Genomic DNA, 19,272 nt, shown 5'->3' on the forward strand with positions numbered 1-19,272 from the left:
CGAGTTCAGTCGTTGCACGAAGCGCTCCAAGAACTTTTTTGACCGTGATTCGCAGTGTCTTACATCGATACGCTCAGGTTATTTTTTTCTGTGTGTTTAGTAAGTACCTCGCCTGCCAGCCTAACAAGCACGAGTCGCTGGACTGTTTATTGTCGTATGCTGGACAGTTACATTTCGCATACTATTTTGTGAACCATGCAGTTGGCGACGCAGCGCGGAGTGGCATGGTTTCGGTTTCGGTCGAACAGCCGTTGTCTCCGCCCGCGCGACGAAGCTCGTGTAACTGCAAGCCTGCCGAAGTTGCCCTTACGTGCTTGTGAACATGATTGTAACAGAGGCACCAGCCGGAACGCTTGGAATGCTTTGTTTTCTTTGTTTGTTTACTTTTTTTTTATAAAAATCTGCCTCGTCAAGAATTAGTAAAACAATAGCAATTTTTTTTTACGGAATTGCTTGGCAATGCTTACAGCACTGTGTACTTGTGGGATGTCTCAGCAGCAAAAACACAAGCAGCGAGTTCCGCCCCAACACGTCACATCACGACACAACACAAAGTGCCCTTCGTTTGTCCAGCACTTAAAACAAATATTTAATTTTCTAAGAATATATGCTCCAAAAGTCAGTTTTTGCTCCGAAACACTGTCTTGGGTGCTCCAAAAGCGACATTTACTGCTCCAAAACACTGTTTTGGCTGCTCCAAAAGGTGCTCCAAAATGGCTTAGGCCAATCACATCACTGCGGTATGCAATTACATGGAGTTCTATGGGAGGCGAACCGGTGGTTTAAAAAAGCCACGTTATACCCGGTCCTGCACTATAAGCGGTTACGTTGTAAGTGATCTATACTGTAATAATATTTCACAAATGTTTCAAGACGTCACTGTATGAAATATCTTGAGGAAAAAGCTTGCTTCCTGGGGTTAACTTTTCACAGATGCCATGCCTTTGCCTACATATTTCTAGAATCACGATTAAGTTGCCACGTAATGTATGTTGTTTGCATTTGACATTCAGGAAGACCAGGTGCTTCGTGCCATGTGAAAGCACTTTTATGAAATGTATTGGGGTTAAGGGCACCCTGGCCCATTTATCCCAGTTTGTTGCCTCTAATGTAGTGACAGTGGTGGTCCTGCTGTGGTTGGTCATGTGCAGAATATTGGCCATAAGATGACCTGCCTGGAGTTTGTAGAGAACTTGGCGGAGCTCAACGAAGGCGAGAACTTCCCCAAAGACGTGCTCAAGGCCTTGTACATGTCCATCAAGACGGCACCTCTTGAGTGGGCTGTGTAAGATGACCCTAGTGGTTTCCTTATCTTCTCGATCTACACAAAGTGAAATTGCAGTGATAGTACCTCCATCACTTGACAGGTGCATGCACTACTCATTACCTATAGACAAGCATGGCTACAGACACTGTGTGACCCCCTGTGCATGTGCTGGAACCTAATTTCTGAAGAGCAAAGCGTTGGTGCACATTCTGCTCTGGAGCCAGTGTGGCTGCCTCTGCATGACATCGGAAACATGAGATTTGTACACCGATTGGTCATAATTTTGATTTAATTATTTTTTGGTGTAGTTAAAATAGAGTGAACATTTACTTTATCTGTTATTCGAGAATAAGCATTTCTGCATTACTGTTTCCCATTGTTGCCTTAGCTATTTCTTAATTTTTGAACCTCAACTGCTCAGCCTTTGACAAAAAGGCTTGTTGCACTAAGTCACTGAGGGAGTGGAAGCAGTGTAGAAAATTGCTGTTGAATTAATTTTTTTTCTTTTTATAATGAGTTATTTAAGGCAGCTTAAGTGACTCGAGACTTAGTGAACTTTGAAGTTTTGAAAGAGTGTGCAAAACCTTTACATGTTTTGCACTGTCGTTCTCATAGCCAGGTAATTTTATAAGTTACTCTAGTTATGTTTCTCCGATTCTAATGCACTGGTATATCTAAATTGTTGATATCTGAAAACTAACTTGGTGCCAATTCCCACTGTGTGGATAAAATAATGATCGCTGACCACCTCATTGAATGCACATATGCACAAAAGTTGCCGGAGTTTGACAAGGGTTTGTCACCAAAACGTGAAGATGCTCGATTAATTTTTTTTTTCTACCAGAACGATTACTTTTTATATAGAGAAGTTTTGCAATATAATTACTTTGTTTTTTCATCTTACAAATGTTGAACAGCAGGGAGGCCTTTCAATTGCCCTGCCTCCAGCGCGAACTTCCTATCTCCGATAATGCTACAGCGTCGCGCGAGATTGTGCTAACAAGGTAAACCCGTGGAAATGATAATGGAAAATGGCAAACAGAAAAACATGTGGTGGATGGGTGGTACCCATTGTTTTGTGGAGTTGCTTGCATCACTAGTGCCAGCTCCAAAACATGTTACGTCTATGTTGAGGGGGCTGTCCTCCTTACCCCGAGTTTTCCGAGGCTTTCCTTCAGCGCTGCTTTTAGAGTCCAGTTGTAATTTGCGCGTAATTTCAAACATGTTAGTTGTTGAAAAAAGTCTGCATTAGAATCGTGCAAAAATATAATATTTGAAATAGACTCGCTAAGTTCGGCTTAACCGCTTTTGATCAGTTTTCTGCCAACAGTGTCGAGAACAAACTGTAAAGGTGCTGCCACGCCACATTGCGAAAGTAAAACGAAACCGTCAACCAGAGGACGTGCTTCATGCTCTGCTGCTCACTGTCCAGGGACGACTCTGAACAAGACGGTACTTCCTCTCAAGATAATCAGTCCAATGCGTCTGAAGCCAGGCCTGCGGGATTCATTGGCCACAACCCATTCTTGGAGGTGCGCACACTGCCTCTCTCCTCTGTCTGTTGTCTGGTTGCCTTTGGAACTGCTATGGAAGCTTCGCTTTAGAGTATCGGCACTTCTGCCATCTCGGTGCTCAAAGTCATTGTTGCCAGTTGTGTTGTTGTTGCCAGTTATGTGGAGCTTCATCTTAAATCGCTGGAAACGTTTTTCCATCTTTTAGAAATGTTAAACCAGTCTGCAACAGAGAAAAACAATATCAAGTTGGACTCCTGACACCATTTCTAGAGCTCAGGATGGGACATTTTTTAATCGTAGCTGTTGCCAATGTTGCTTGCTCTGCACTAAGCGCTAGAATGGCGGCACTCACAAGATAATCGAGGTATGGAATGCCGATACTTTAAACATAGCTTGTTTAGTGGCTCTAGGTGGGAAATCTTTGAGCTTAAACATTTTTTTACAGTGCCAGTAGTCACTAGGATTAGAGAATGAAAACGTTTGAGCAATGCTATATTCAGCTCTTCCAAATAAGTTCAGCTTGGGACAGGATGGGCTTTGTTGCTGTTGCGCTATTAAACTGTTAATCATCATTACCCCTTCTGCTCGATTGCTAGTAATCATATAGTTTGTTAAATCCTCCTAAAAATTGTGGCTGCCAAAGCATGCGAATCTTAATTGCCGTCATAACTTCGACTGAAAGATGCGACCCAACCATCGCAGTTAATCCCGGCACAGTTATTATGCGGGCTTTAACTTTTTCAATCCCTCCAAAGCAGTTCTTACGCCAAGGCCGCGTTGTACTACCATTTGGATTGAGTTCTTTTTGTCATTTTAGATACCTGAATTAGAGCGTATAGCTGGGGGAGTGACTGGGCATTTTTTGTAGTTTAGTATGTCAAACTTGCATACCTGCCAACTCTCCCGAATTTTGATCACATCTCCCAATTGTACAAACACGACCTCAAATCTCGCAAAAAATGATTGCCATAAGTTTTTTCTTCTTCTTTTTTTTTTTTTACGCTTTATTGTTATAATCATTGCGCGTGTCAGTACGAGTTACTTGAGAGTAGGTTTAGGTTACTCCGGCGGGTTACCACATGACAACTCGCAGCAGCAGCGTAAAACGAAAGTAGATTTTCAAACGCCAATGTACGAAACCTCTGCTCTGGAATAAGTTCGAGCTAATTTTGGAACACGGCTTTTATGATCATGGGTGCGCAGCTCTAGGCAAGGTGCTGGGCTTCAGTTGGCTTTGTCAGGTCGTCGAGTGAAGCGCGGAACGCCGAGCTACTCTTTGTGTTTCCCCGGGTTTAGTTGAAACGATCAATGGCACTTTCAAAAGCCAAGAGGAGGTACTTGCTAGTATTTCTGAGATTGTACACGACTGACCACGATTGTCAGTTCGTGGGAGGGTGACAAGCATAGATTCTATACCACGTGCACCTGTGATGTGAGCGTTTCGCACGGCGGCAAGGCCGACATCAAGATGCACATCGCCTCACAAAAACATCAGAACTATCGTCGTGCCACAGAAGGGCAGGGCACCATCCGCAGTTTTTTCCAAAACAACTGCAAAGACAGTGTAATCCGCGCAGAGTGCCTCTTCACAAAACATTTGTGTCAAACATAAAAAAAAGAAAAGTTTTTTTACCATTTTTTTTTTTTGTGGCAGTCTCCCAAATTTTTATGTTGGTGGGCTGGCAGGTATGAAATTGCATAAAACAAATTTTGGTAATATATTTTTTTACAATAATATTAAATACTTGCATGTGGTTTTGGCTAGCAATGGCAACAATGACTTACCCACTTGGGTTGGCGTGTCGACAGAATGAGAACGGCGGGGAGGAGCTCCAGTTGTCCAGCCTCCAGCACGAGCTCCTTACCTTCAATGAAGCTTGTGTGTCTCGTGGGCCTCGAGCGTGCACACGCGGCCAAGGCATGGCAAAAGGCAGCGCCCTGCAGTTCTCACCTTGTCGGTGACCATAGTGTCGTCACATTTGTGGCACTCGTTCCTTCGTAAGACTCGGTTGGTAATTTCCGGACCCAGGTCCCCAACCCGAACTGTGCTACGGAGTACAAGAAAGGTTACGTGATGCGCAAGTGCTGCTTGGATCCGGGAGGCAAAAGAAGTAAGAGCCCTTTGCTATTTCGCGCGTCGTCAAAGTGCTCTGGCCTCGCCAAGGACAGAGACAAACCTTTTCTTGGAGGGGTTTGGCGAAGCACCGGCAAATGTTTAAGACCTGCACGCAGAGATGCTTGCTCACGCGTGTTCGAGAGGAAGCAAACAGACTAAGGTTGGGGAACAAGATGACACAATGTCATTTCCCTAAAAAGGAAGTGTGTTTACAGGATTCCCAAACTTGAAGGCGACGAGGGATGTATCGACATATTTTTTAACGTCCCGACTCGTAAAAGGCTTTGATCCTGCTCGGCTCGAGCTTGAGACACTTCAGTGTAACGACTATCATTTTTACGGGACTTGCAACTCATGAAGCAATTTGTACGCAACAGCTCCCCTGGGAAAGCGTGGCTGGAAGATGTTCTGCGCAACGCTACGGGATCTTGTACTCTATCTGCACAAGGTGAGTGGTGTCCCCTTCTTGTAGGGAGCACTCTGGAGGAAACGGAGGGTGTGGCAACTAAAACCGACATTCTTCCTTCGTTACCAAATTTCACACTTTTACTGTGCTTGAAAAGGAACCTTCTGGAAGTTTCAGAGTGGCAGTCAACGTTTTTTCTGAGAGACTTATTATTAATTGAAATGTCTTTACTTAGTTTGGTGTTACACTATCAATGCCATCAAAAGCAAACAGGAAGCTTTGCTACACGGTGTGTGCTTCACGGGACAAGTATGCCTTGAGAAATATAGTCTCCTGTCTGACCTTTTTTATTTTTTATTGTTTGGGAATCTAATTGAACAAACTGCAATGCTGGGTTAGGAATATGGCAAAGACAGCAGTTGCACCCAAGACTATCCCACAATATGTCCCCTGGTACCCATCATGAATTTCATTGTTGTTTCAGTGTCATCGAGCAGGGACTGCTGCAGCAAATGTTTGAGGCAATACCAACCACAAAGCACAGGGGTGATGAATACCGCACCTCCACTAAATGTTAGAATGATGTGCTGCCAACAGTGAGGAACAGATGACTGAAGATAATGAAAGATAGAATGTATTTTGTGGATGCCTTGCACGTCTAGGCACACCACGGCTATTTGATCTTCATCTTCGTAACTCGTGCAAATCAGAATCTAATTGATTCCCTTAATTATTCCTTTCATGTTGAAATGACATTACAATTACTATAGAGGACTTAGCAATTTCAGAAAAGATCAATGCTAACTTTAGTTGCCATATTCCACTCAAGCATTGCTACATAGAATGGAATCTCCAAAAGAAATTTCTTTTGGCAGTGATTATTTCATTAATGTGGTTGTCACATCTATGCACATGCATGTATGGCATCTGCTGTGCACTGTGTTATTAAAACTGAATTGATCATAAGATCATGTTTCCTTGTATTAGAATGAAAGTGGCCGCATGTCTCGCCAGCGTGCTTGCGGGACGGTCTTTTTTTTCCTGTTTTGGCTACCCCGAACCCCAAATAGATAAAAGATCTGGTTAAACAAAGGGATGCATCAGTAGAGAGGGTGCTTCCTCTGATCAATGAACAAAATATGCTTTAAAGGGATACTGATACTGAAAATTACTTTGTGTATCACATGTAAATAAAACTACCATAATACCCTGAGAGATAGCCCACCTAAAAGCGAAAGCAAATAGGGTGAAAATATGGAGTAGGTGAACTTTCAATGTACAATCAAAAGAAGTTGAAAAACTGCTACTTTTAGAGTCTGTGACCTGCGAAACTTGCGATTCCAGGGAGGGGTGATGAACCAAAGTCGACTGTCCTTCCTAGTCAGCAATGTTCGCTTATATCCCGCCGTGGCTAAGTAACACCATTTCTACCGAGGTCACCGTCGGCCAGGCCCCTGCAATTACTAGAAGTGGGCTATCTTTCGGTGTTTATGTGAAAAATAGCAAATCCTGCCAAATACATTTATTTATTTATTTATTTATTGTACATACCCTCAAGCGCCGAAGCATTTATCTTTCGGCGGTAGGGCATCTCAGTGTATTACAGTCTGTAAAGGGTTTTTACAAAAATAAATATTCCAACCAAACATGTTATATATGCATGCCAAGCAGTATACAAACTGCAATGAAAAGAAATATGCACAGGCATACGAAATAATATCAAAGCTGTGAGTTGTTACCTAAATTCTAATCTCTCAACACAATACCCCCCCCTTCCCCCCCCCCCCCCCCCCTGATATGCATCCCCCTTTGGGGCCCTAGGAATATGGTCACTTTACATTGTATAGGAAAGCATTTGTCAAAACTTTGGGATGTCTTGAGGTTCAGTCCAAAAAAGGTTTTTATCTTCCCTACTTGCTTTGCATTACTTTTTTTTTTTTACTAATGCCTATCGGAAAATACTGCGGAAGCGCCCACTCCGAACAAGCGGCCACTATTAACATTTCTCGAACTTGGGAATTCGGCAAATTATACGTTAAGCACCCACAGCCTTTAAAGGGGCGATGCAACGATTTTTGTATTTTGCGCAAATACCGCTTAGAACGAACCCCTGACGTTAATGACCTGTGAAATAGCCGTTCGTTTTTCACCACACGCAATCGAAGTCCCAGAAAAAAAATAAAGAAAAACGAGCAGAGTTCACCCCCTCAACTCGCAGCCAGAACAAGCGGCCACGTGATCTGGAGCCGATTATATGCCGCCAATGTTGATCATAGCCATGCGCTGGTGTTGGCAAGGCACAGGACACGCGCTCAGTTCCAGACATTGTTATGGTTCGGCTTTTGTCGTCATTGCAGCGATTGGACACAGGACACTACCCGAATGCTTCTCGAGCTATCGATTATCACGAGCCCAAATCGAGTGTCCACGCCGTGCTCGGGTCCAATCTATAAGCCGCATTCAAATATCGTCACTGGGCGGTACTGCTACCGCCCAGCTACGTCATCAGGTTCTGCGAAGGAGAGATTGAATGAAAACATTCGGTTTTGTCCTCGAAATTACAGCGCAACAAAGGAGTTTCTTGGTCAGTGGTGTTGCGTGCGAGTATCCTTGAGTCCCACTAGTGTCAGTAAGCTCGTGTAAAGTGAAAAACATTCTAATTGAATATCGTTACACCGCCCCTTTAAAGCGCCGGTATCAACCGAAAATATTCACCCCGTTGCGGTGGCCACAAGACTGTCGGCTGTCATGACGGGAATATCATGTGAAAATAAATGTGCTTTCTCCAATTCTGTTCACCTTACCTTAAAGGTGCACTGACACCCCAAAGGTTGTATTTTTTTGTTGTCTATAACGGTGCAAGTTGTTGTCATAAACACAAAAATACCACAAAAACAAAAAAAAATATGTGTGCGCACAGCTTTTTTTTTTTGGCGTTTTTTTTTTCCTTTTTTTACATCCTCGCTTCTTTTAATTTGGGACGTCAAAAATTATGAAATTTAAAAGCTTTGTAAGCGACATTTCTATAATATTTAATAACGGCATTTGTAAAACATGATTTTAACGCAATTGTGAACGCACTACAACCCTTCTTTTTGATATACCAAAAATCGAAGTCCGGAGTGATGTCGCCTCCTAGCTTTTATTCCTCCCTTGTAAAACATGGCGGTGCTGGTGGCGCTCAGCACATGTAGCACTGAAGATGATCGGTGAGTCGGGGAATCAGACGAAGTTCTCTTTCTTAGGTGCCCAACGACCTCTCAGACTTAGAAAAGGAAATCAACAAACAGTGAAAACAATTGGGTTTGGTGTCTGTGTACCGTAGTTTCGGTTGTGACTCTGCCAGGGCAGCCTTTCATGCAAAATTAGTGCCACATTGTTCACAAAAGTTTGGCATTCTCTTCGACCTCAAACTGTTTCAAAGAATTTGAGATCGCTGAAAGGGCCCTAAAAGAACTTCAAACTCGAAAGTGAAGCGTCGTCTGCTCACAATGATAGGCGGCAGGCCCAGAGAATAGCGTTTGATCGTGGAACGCGAGCAAACACGACACTTCGGGTCGGGATGGTTCGGAGGCGTGAGAGAAACTCGAGTTGCGGGACGACACAATCTCTGACGTCACCGCACTGGCTTCAGCTTTGGGAAATCGTTGTTTTACTTCACAAATACTGAGCTCCCAAGTTCCGAATTTTGAGGGTAATGTCCAGGCATTGTTTTTAGTGTATCGAATAATAAAAAAAAGAAAAGTATTTTGATTTGTTAGTGAAGAGTTTTTTATTGGCCACCATCTTGGTATTTACTGATTTGATCGTACAAGTGCCCATGTCTAGATAGACACAGTTTTCAGTGTTTGTGGGGTGTTTGCTTCCCAAGCATATTATGTTAAGTATATAATGTCCTCTCTGTTATTTTTCACTCAACTCCAAGAAATATATGATTTTGTCTAGAAGAACAGTTTTACCTTGTCTTGTAACTTTCATGATGAAGGTGCATGCCTTCATGAACTTCATTTCAGGATGAACAAGGATTTCGCAAGAATCAGCTGTATGAAAGCCTGCATAACTCTATTCGAATCCACCATTCATTGGCCACCAAGGCAACAGACTACACCAAGAAGCAGCATGTGTTCCGACTACAGACAGCAGACCAGGCAGAATACCTCTTTCAAACAGGGTAGGTCTCCAGGCAGCAGAAACGCCATTTTTGTTTATGCCTGCACCAAAGAGTCCGCTTGTGTCCTCCCTGCATCCCTCGTATCCTCAGGTTTTCTTGGCCTCAGTAATATGAGGCATGCTTGTAGTTCAAGGAAATTTCTTTTTGTTCCGCTTGATAACTGTAATACAAAAACAACTTGACACAACAAAAATAACAATTTAATTAAACGTTTTGCCTACCATACGGGAGGAATTTTCAGTCACGCACAGAGCAAATGAGAGTTGCGCAAAAAGTTTGATTATTTAGGCATGAAGTTTCTGTACATATCCGGCAGGGGGCCACGGTTCTTGTTAACCAGCAATGAGTCACTTCTGCGTTTGTCTTCCTGGATGAACTAAGATTCCAGCAGCATTCTCGATCCTCTCGGTCCCCACCTTTTCTCCCTCTTTGACAAGGTCGATGCCTTGTCAAAGTCAAATTGGGGACCTGACGTTCATGCGTGGTCGACGAGTTTGAATGTGAAGCGGGTGGCGTCCGTGGAATTGGCGACGTCCCGTGCGTGTTCTTTTAGTCTTGTTTGTCTTTTTCGTCCCGTCTCTCCAATGTAGGAAGCGTCGCATTCCTTGCACTGCACCAGGTAGATCCCGCCCCTTTCTGTCTCTGAGGGGATCGGGTCTTTTGGCTTGGAGATAACGTTGGCTATTGTTCTGTAGGCTTTGTATACAGTTCGTACTCCCAACAGCCTAAGCACGCGTCCCAATGCCAATTTTTTGGTAGACTTCGATCTGGCTGGAAATTTGCAGACCGCATCAATAGCTTTATTTAAACTGATAACCAAAATATTTTATAAAAATTAAATTTTTCCGTGAAGTTATCGAATTTTCAAGCTACGTCGGCCGCAAGGGTTTCTATTTTTCCGTACCCGCGTACGTCATGGGTGGGCAGGCGGACGAGCGACTCGGGCAGCCGCGAAGTAGCTTTCTGGGCGCCAGCGATCGAGATTATTTTTTTGCAGCTTAAGGTTGAAAGTTCCTTTGCAATGGGTAGCAACCTGTGCTCCACGATAGATAGTAGAAACAGTGCCGGGAAAAAGCTTCTTTTTTACCCTTGTTTTCGTGGGACAAAAAAAAAAAGTGTTCCCTGTCAGCAGTGGATGTCAGCCATGTCAAGGTGCTGTGTGCCCAGAAAAGTGAAAACGTGAAACATTTTCACTTTTGCTCGGAATACTTTATAGCCGTGTGCTGCGAGTTGAGTATCCTTCAGCAGCTGGAACAGCTTCAAGAACGGTAAGCGCAAACTCAAGCCGGCTGTGACCACTACGACATCCGTCCAAAGAGGAGCGCCAATAAAATCGACAAAAATAGTACACACTATAGCACTATAGTCAACATTTTGCACAGTCACATTTGTTATTCACAACTGGTTCAGTGATATTTTTTTAAAATTTTTTATAAACACTATTTTTGTTTCGAACGTTAAATCTAGCTCGGGCTACTCTCGGAGTTCCACTCACGCGGCCGATATGTTGAAGACGAGAAGTGAAACGTCTAAACAAAGTTCAAGTCTGAATTTAGACATGACTTTCGACATATTGCTATTCCTGTCTGCTATTACAGAGGTTTATGGAGCAGGTGTAGAGCTCCATTAATATACATACGATAGAGCCTTTGCCTGGTTTGACAAATGGTTGGCGTGCAATATTCTCTGCAGAAGAAGTGATGAAAACGTCTTTAATTTATTCTTTTGCAAAAAAATTTTATATAGGGCTGAAAAAAATTTTTTTTTTTTAAACCATGAAGGATATTAATGTTGTTGAGAAGAGGCATGCAAATTTACGGCTGATGAAAACTGTGCTAAACTAAAATTTAATTAAAAAAAAAAAAATCTTCCATAGAGTTACCTCCTTCCCATGTGCTCTCATTGATGGGTGTTTAAACGCATTGTATTCTACTCCAAAAGTAAAAAAAAACATGGGTACACATTTTTTTAGTAACTTTTTTTAACATATTCTGAATTAAAAGTTTTATGATGTCTTTCTGTACCTAACACACTATTGTATATTCAAGCAAATATGTTTTTCTTAGAAGATGAACAGTGTATTTTTGTATTTTATACGCATTCCATTGCACCTTGATGTTTGGCTTGGTGGTTGCAGAGTTCTTTTAATTCTCATTTTAACACGATCTTCATGGCCAGTAACCTGCCATCTGATCTACACAAATAAAGTTCATTCCATTCCATACATTTCATTGTTTACGGGAATCACAGTCTACATGTGTAGGGTTCCAGCCCAGCTTGCACATGTTCGTCGCTTTGGAAGGCAAGCAATGTATGTGCCACACGCACGAACGCTGAAAATGGCATCGACCAGAAGTGCTTTTCAGAAATGGTCTATAGATCTGTAGCTAAATTGCTTAAGCACTAGGGAGCATATTCATGCCACAAGAGGACAAGTGCTGGCACCTGCAACAGTAACTTTTCTAAAGAAAATCTCGAACAAATGGTACGTTCCTTCAGGTTATACGAGCGTTTGGGGCATCTGCACCCACATTCCAAGCATTTTCCGTGGTGATTTGGCAATTTGTCAAAAAATATATTGCTTGACTCTTTGACCTTTCTTCGCCAGGGAGCTTCTAATAAAAAGATAACGGATTTACTAGCGATATCATGAAACTAGCGAGCCGTGGCTTGAGCGTACCGAATTGCAATAACGGGTTTTACAAAATTCCAATTGCTCCCGTTTTCTTTTTTTCCACTTTCTTATAGTTTAGCACGTAGGCCAAGACCATACCTTGTGCAAACATAGATTATTGTCAACTTCAAATAGAAAGAACGCCCAAGTTTTCTCGCTGTTAGACGCGAAAAAGGCGGGCGTGAGCATACCTGATTGTCGGCCGCGCACCTCGCTGCCCACCTGTGACATCACGCTTGAGTGGAGGGGAAAACTGGGGAAAAACTAGGGAGAACGATGTTTCGGTTTCGGTAGCAGACAAAATATCACCTTTTTAATTAACGAGAGTGAATCTGGGAGAACGAGATAGCATTTTGGAATCAGGAAGCCATCCGCATTCAGATTATGCCTTTGGATTAGGCAGCTCGAAAAATCGGCGGAGTTCCCCTTTAATGTATGGGATGCACACAATGTCACGTGTTTGTTCGGCTTGATCCGCACGCTGATGGGACATTTGTTTGTTAATGCGGTTTATAAATCGGTCGGGGTAGTTACGTTCCTTTAAAGCCTCCCGCACGTGGCTAAGTTCTTGATTGCTAAGCGATGAGTTAGATGGGACTGTTTCTGAACGATGAAGTAACGATCTTGCAACGGAGCTTTTGTGTTGAGCTGGGTGATGAGATTGGTAGTCAAAAAAGTTTTGTGTGTCACATGGTTTACGACCTACCAAAAATGCCATTGATCACCAATTTTCTTTATTCCTTTTTACGATACTTTTAACTAATTTCTGGGGATAACCCTTATGACCTTCACAGCTATTCTTGGTGACTAAACGCCCTTTCTAAAACTTGAGGAACTCTCCACACGAGTCTCTTTGCGTGGGAGCAGAAGAGTTAAGCGGAAGTGTCAGGAGTGCCCAACGTGTAACAGGATAACAAGGATTTCAAGGGAGGAACTGTTTTTTCATGCTGTTGCAGCGATGCCAAGGAACTGCAGAGCTGGGTAGACACACTCAACTTTGTGACTGCCAGCCTGTCAGCGCCACCCCTTGCCGGTGCAGTAGGCAGCCAGAAAAGGTTCCAGCGGCCCTTGCTTCCTGTCAGCCACACCAAGCTAAACCTGGTCAGTCTTTCCGATTGTTTGTTTCTTCAAACCGACACTATAGATTAGAAGTGCAAGAGGCAGCGTAGAAATATTTCCAAGAATGAAAGTTTACCTTTTTATGACCAAGGCCCATAATAGTGATGTTTCTGTTCCTCACAGAGAGAACAGCTGACAGATCACGAGAATCGTATTGTGTGGCTGGAGAAGGAACTGGAGGAGCATGTGGCAAACGCTCCCGAGAAAGGAGCCAAGTCTCGTGCAGTGGCGGAGTTCGTCGAAAAAGAAAATTTCCTCCAGTGTGAGGTAGGGCTTCGATGAAGCTTGGCGGTGATTTTTCTGTTTTGTTGCAGGCTAATCTGCAAGATGCCTTTCAGCGGGGCTATAACCTGTTGCCTTTGTCTTTTGTGCGTGTCAACTAGAGCGGGTGATATATCCGTTTTGTGCGAACTGGGGGCTTGAGACAGTCTCCAAGGAACATAAAAGTGCTTTTCAAGGGGACTTGAGGGAGGGTCATTTGGCTTGCAACTTGTCTGTGGCTATTGAGAAAGGGGAAAGCTGCCCCCCCCCCCCCCCCCCCTCACCTGTAGGTCTGAATGTTCTCGAGAAGCATTCGGGGTATACTATGATAACTGGAGCACGAATTCAGCTTTTTCTTTGTTCAATTTATATTTTGCTTAACAAACAAGGTTCATTCTTTTTCACAGACTTGATATTTCGCAAATCATGACTGAATCGGAGACTATTTCATTAACTTGTTGTTATATGCTCATCAAACCGTCTCCATTGGTTTAAAACACCTTCCCTCGTGTGGGGCACCAGAAGGCAGTTAGTAGTTAGCTTTTATCTGCTTTTTAATATTGCTTTGCCCATCCTTGCTGCAAGCAACTCTTCTTCCGTGACTGAACACTTGCTTTAGTTCTAGATGCAGCTTATTGTTTATCAACGAATCGGTGGCCACGCCGTACGTCTTTTTTTATGATATGCAATGATATTGAAAGGTCTTTCATAGCTGTCTAGCCCTGATCCCTTCAGTTTTGTGGGACTATAATATTTACATCACCATGGATTGTTTGAACGTCACACCGTTCTTGTCGGAGCACTCCCATCTTCCAAGCTCATGCAACCCACACTCGTAAGCTTTATGTGTGCAGCAGACTTAGACGACGTACACCTTACTTTCTCTTCTGCAGTTGAGGAGATACCGCACTTACGCCTACCTGCTACGCTCCAAGATAACCCAGTACCCCGAGCTGGTACCAGCCCTCGTCGAAACGAGCATCGGCGAGGTGGACGAACCTGACCAGAACCACAGCAGCGGTAACGGCGGCGGTGCTTGCGTTCTGGGCCCACCCTCCTCCCTCTCCTCCTCTCCCCCACGGACTAAGCACCATGCGGGTGTCCACAAGGGCACGGTGCTAACGGGGATGCCAGGACCCACTTCGAGCTCCCCTCGCAGTTCCCCCACCCGAACCAAGAGGCCCACACAAGACCGCCTCAGCTACCGAACGGCGGTCCAGAAAGGAAACGACTTTATTGCATAGCTCGTCGTCGTCGTCGTCATCGTCGTTTCCCCACTGCGACAGAGCTAGAAGCCCCTTCTCGTGGCATTACCTAACGTCGTCCTTCGAGGCCGGCAACCCCTAGCGGAGGTTTGTATCGAAAGAGAGCTTCGAGGCGTTCCTTCGGTCTCGAGCCGAGGTCGGGAAATCAGAATCTGACTTGCGAAGCTCGTTGTGCACGACGCGTCTGTCAAGCGCAGTTCTTGAAATGTTGAGACTTGGAACTGCAGAAGCTAGACCACGGGAAAGCGCTGAAATTCCCGCAATATTTATCTTTCTAGGTTGAGATTTAATCGAGGGTGTGAACGGACGACGGAGACGGTAATTTTTTAGGTTTCCGAGTCAGCTCGTGGCGATGCGTCGAGGTTGACCGTCTGCCGTTGCGAGTGCACCCATTATGCTAGATGTATCTGTGGTGATGAGAATCGTGTGGCGACGACAAACTCAAAGCCTACGGATGGCTGAAAAATGTTAAATTGAACAAAAGGGAAGGAACGTGCTAGAGTGGTTCTTTTGGAGGGAGGGTGCCCAAGTGGAGAGGGGGATTTTGGATGCTATTTCGTGCGAACCTCCAGCCATCGAAACTGAACTGAGAAGAATGCAGCGAGTGTGCTTTGTTTGACTAGCTTGAAGCCTTCAAGCGAAGGTGTGGAACAAAATTGTTCATAATAGGGTTTTCATGTTGCCCCACTTGAGACCTTCGGAGGAATTGAGACCTTTCTCATTTACTTTGTCTTATTTAAATAGAAATTTTTTCATGTTTTTTTTTTGTTGTTGTTTTTTTTCCACTTTTTTTATGCATGCGCACACGATACAGACCTTCTTTTGATTCATTTTCAGAGATGTTTTTGAGCTTCTACTAATGTCGATATCTGTAAATAGCATTTTATACATAGAGCTGTTTATAGTGAATGCTATATTTAAGAACCATGCCAAAAAAAAATAATAATAACTTGCCGGGTTTTTTCAGCGACAATTCTCAGACCTATAATTGAGGTGAGCTCACACATGCTTTTTCTTTGGTGCCGTGGTGGCTGAAAATGCAAAATGGGGCATTGCTAGGGCTTGACTTCTCCGGTGTCGGGCGGAATGATATAAGAGGAGCTAATTGATTCTTTCTGTCTAACAACCTGTGTTTTTCAACAATTTTAAATTTTGAACTTTTTTTTTTTTTCTCTCCTTTGCCTTGAATCAGAGATAGCAGGCAATCTCATCTCGAAACAGCTCTGGAGTTGCATTTAAAACTGAATGTTGGGACCAACTTGTGAGTAAGCACTATATTCTGGCTGCTCCACAGACGGAGCATCGAGACATGCAGCTTTTCTCTCCAAATTCGTAATCTTACTTGTTCGCTTGGTATACTTGATATTCATAAAATGCACAACCTTTGCTGGACATTTTGGTGCACAATCTCGATTCCCACAGGTCGATATGTCTTTGACTGTGACCTATTGCTGCAGTCTACAAATGTGGTAACTAACAATGATAACATCTGTACCAGTGTGCTTTGTATGGCATGGGTCACTTTTGATATCTCGCATGTTTTCCGTTTGCTCGTTTTCAACAAATTGCAACTCATCTTTAGCATTTACTGTGCCATATGTAAGTTGCAGTCTTGTTTTACTACAGCAGGATGCAATAACAGAGCAGTGTCGCACATGAAATGAGGCTTCTATCCAAGCTTTTATTGATTTGGTTTAACTTCACTTAATTGTGATTGTGTTTGTAATTGTTGTATTATCATAAGTGAAACAGGCTGTGGACATTGTTGAAGTACCACTGTCACTGTCCTGCTGTGGTAAATACTGCTGAATGATTTTTAAGTGCTAGTCAAGAAAAGTATTGGATACATACAACAGTTCTTATGCAAGTATTACTTGTGTTCTATTCTCTCCAGATATCAATATTAAAGTTAAAGATTTTACCTACCCATTGTGATGGAGCAATATATATTTGGCTTGCGAGTATCTGAGTGCTATCTTTCTCTGATGGAGTCTGAATCACGAGGAAAAATTGCATGGAAACTGCTTATAAAAATAGATTATTTACGTTTAAGCCTTCTTTTTTTCTAACCTGTCTCGGTGAGATTTAACCTCATGACTGTTCCATCAGAATCGTCTGTAATTACTCATTGGAAGCCTCAGTTGAATGTCACAAGCTTTTTAGTTTTGGGAGTGCACATGTGGTGCTGTTCTTAAGCTAGAAGAAACTTGCTAGCTATGTGTTAGCTTTCTGCCAAGAAGAGAATGGTACACTCACCAGTAGTAGACATTTGATTCTGCTCTCTCGAGTGTTGTCACTGAAAAGGTGTTTTGGAAAAGTTGCTAGGACACTTTGGCACTGTATGTGAAGTCTTGTGCGTAGTACTACCAACACATATCCTCATTTAGTTTTCAGCATAGAGGTATAGCCATGGTCGAATGTGCTGTTCTAATACTCTGATTTATTTTCTTTTTTCACTTCTTAAAGCTTGCTTGCTTTTCAAATAGCACATTTACAGTTGTGCTTGCTGTCCCCGAGATCTGTATGTTGTACCATCTCCATTTGAAACGATACTCCAATGAGGATCGATGCAAATATGTTTTTACCAAAGTGCGTACCCACACAGGCAGTGCCCAGAGTGGCTCATAGGAACAAGAGAATCGCCATGTTCCGTGGACAACCTTGAAAAGCTGTAGTCTCAAAGTGTTCCTTGTCAGTCGAAGAATTACAGTGCTGCAAAATTTATTGTCAGAGCGAAGAAATGTCTTATTATTGAAAGGAAGCATTCAACTCGCTTGTGTCGAAGGAAACTACCGTGCCAATACTATAACTACGACCTTTCTCTGCTTTTGGATGTGTTCATGGGCTTATGCGGAGCCTGAGAATCGATGAATGAGACACAGTGTTTGAACACAGAGACGCGAATGGTGTTTATTGCGACGGTTTATTGCAATGACTCAAATACCATGAGTTTTTGTTTTTTTTCTGGGGTAGCGTTGGAAACACGCAGTTCATTTGATTTTTTTTTTTTTTTTTGTAACGAATGTTGCCGGAAGTCAATGAGGAAAGCGTGTTTGTACTATGGAAGCCAAAGAAGCGTCGCGAGTCGTGGGAACGGTGTGGCCATGCTCCAATAATAGTGTGCGTGTGGAGAGACTACGCGCAAGGTGCGTCGGTGATTAAGGCCTACCGAGGGAGCCCCTGGCGGGTTTGGCACTCTTCAATCAGTTGTTTTCGTCTTCGTGTCGCGCTCTCCTCCACCTTCCCGATATTTCCCGCACCCCGGAAAGTGCTTCTATAGTGTGTGCCTTAGAGTGGGTAGCAAATGTTGCTTCTGCATATCTTAGCGGTTCTACTTACGTCCGTTCTCCCGTGAACTCTCCCGACAATAGCTCCCCCCGCCCCCGGCGGCGACGGTGGTAGCAGCGCCGTGCGCTCCGAGGTTTTCGTTTTTCGGCGACTGTGCGCGACTTTTGAAATTGGCGCCGCGGTTGAAGGGGATATCGCCGGACCGGACTTGGGTCGACGTGAACACTCTTGTTTGGGCGCTGACGCCGATCTGCTCTCTCAGCAGCGGCCAATGGCGTGCCGAACCGTGGGCATGGCTCTCGTTGAACTTCTGGAGCGACGCTGGAAAAACAATAAAAGTTGGATACAAAAGGCATGCACTGGTCCGGCTTTTGCTTTTGCGTCATACGCTTGTACAGCGTGTGAGCGAGCGCCTCCAAGCGCGAGCCACCAGCATTGACCGCCCAATGTCGCTGTCCCCGCGTTGGCTCCTCGACGCCGGCACCGCCTCTTTCCGGGCATTCGAGAAATGACCCGCGACGTCATGAGGGAGGATTTTAGGAAATTGCTGCCGATCGTCCGACTTGGCTCCCCATCGCCGAAGCAGTGCAAGAGGAAGCCCAGCGGGTCGACCAACTGGAGGCTTCCATCAACGCCATCGGTAGCGTACGCCGCGATTGCTGGAGGCTGGGTGGCTCGCGCTTAAAGGGCTCGCTCGACGGTTACGGGCGGGTTTCGCACGAGGTCCCCGAAGATGCTTTACTCCTTGCAATAGATCTTGAGCTTCGCTTCCCGCGTTTGAAGATCCGCACGGTTGAATGGTCGGAAGACGTCTTCGACGAAGCTGACGACGCTCTCATTTGGTCCTTGAATTCTTGCCTGGAGCAGCCCTTCGGCGCGTTCCCAACGCTGTTGACTCGCAAACATGTGCCGTAGCTGCTCTTTGCACGTTTCCCTGACTGGTGCTTCGTGGTTTTACAACCAGGGCCGAACCGTTCCATTTAGTGAGAAGCAGGCGTTCTGGGTGCTCTGCTCTGATGTCCATCGGTTGTGTCGTGCCACACGTTCGTTCCGCTGTATAGAGTCGTCCGACGTCTTTGTAAACTTCGCCGTGGAAGGACATCGACGTACGACATGCGGCGGGCAAAAACACGATGGGGGATGCGGCAGCAGGGGTCTCGGTCGGCTTACGATGGGAAAACATCTCCGGGT

The 19,272-nt window shown here is 44.3% G+C and overlaps 1 protein-coding gene across 1 annotated transcript; it reads left to right on the plus strand.

Moving 5' to 3' along the window:
* The first annotated feature begins 1,166 nt into the window (after window positions 1-1,166).
* LOC120847798 (PH and SEC7 domain-containing protein-like) lies at window positions 1,167-15,076 on the plus strand. The gene is made up of 9 exons (XM_040219675.1): window positions 1,167-1,285; window positions 2,700-2,799; window positions 4,811-4,892; window positions 5,275-5,345; window positions 9,317-9,474; window positions 13,105-13,249; window positions 13,391-13,534; window positions 14,422-14,548; window positions 15,072-15,076. Exons 1-9 carry the CDS (start codon window positions 1,167-1,169, stop codon window positions 15,074-15,076), a joined length of 951 nt encoding a protein of 316 aa, XP_040075609.1.
* Window positions 15,077-19,272: the final 4,196 nt, after the last annotated feature.

The sequence above is a fragment of the Ixodes scapularis genome, unplaced genomic scaffold (genome assembly GCF_016920785.2).
Source record: "Ixodes scapularis isolate PalLabHiFi unplaced genomic scaffold, ASM1692078v2 PGA_scaffold3__209_contigs__length_174095766, whole genome shotgun sequence".
NCBI classification, from domain to species: Eukaryota; Metazoa; Arthropoda; class Arachnida; order Ixodida; family Ixodidae; genus Ixodes; species Ixodes scapularis.

What these genes read in the sequence shown, in the direction of transcription:
- LOC120847798 (XM_040219675.1), top strand. Translation starts at nt 1,167, where the DNA reads ATGACCTGCCTGGAGTTTGTAGAGAACTTGGCGGAGCTCAACGAAGGC. An exon ending in GGATCCGGGAGGCAAAAGAA is followed by an intron (nt 4,893 to 5,274) that starts GTAAGAGCCCTT and finishes TGTACGCAACAG; the next exon opens with CTCCCCTGGGAAAGCGTGGC. An exon ending in AAAATTTCCTCCAGTGTGAG is followed by an intron (nt 13,535 to 14,421) that starts GTAGGGCTTCGA and finishes TCTCTTCTGCAG; the next exon opens with TTGAGGAGATACCGCACTTA.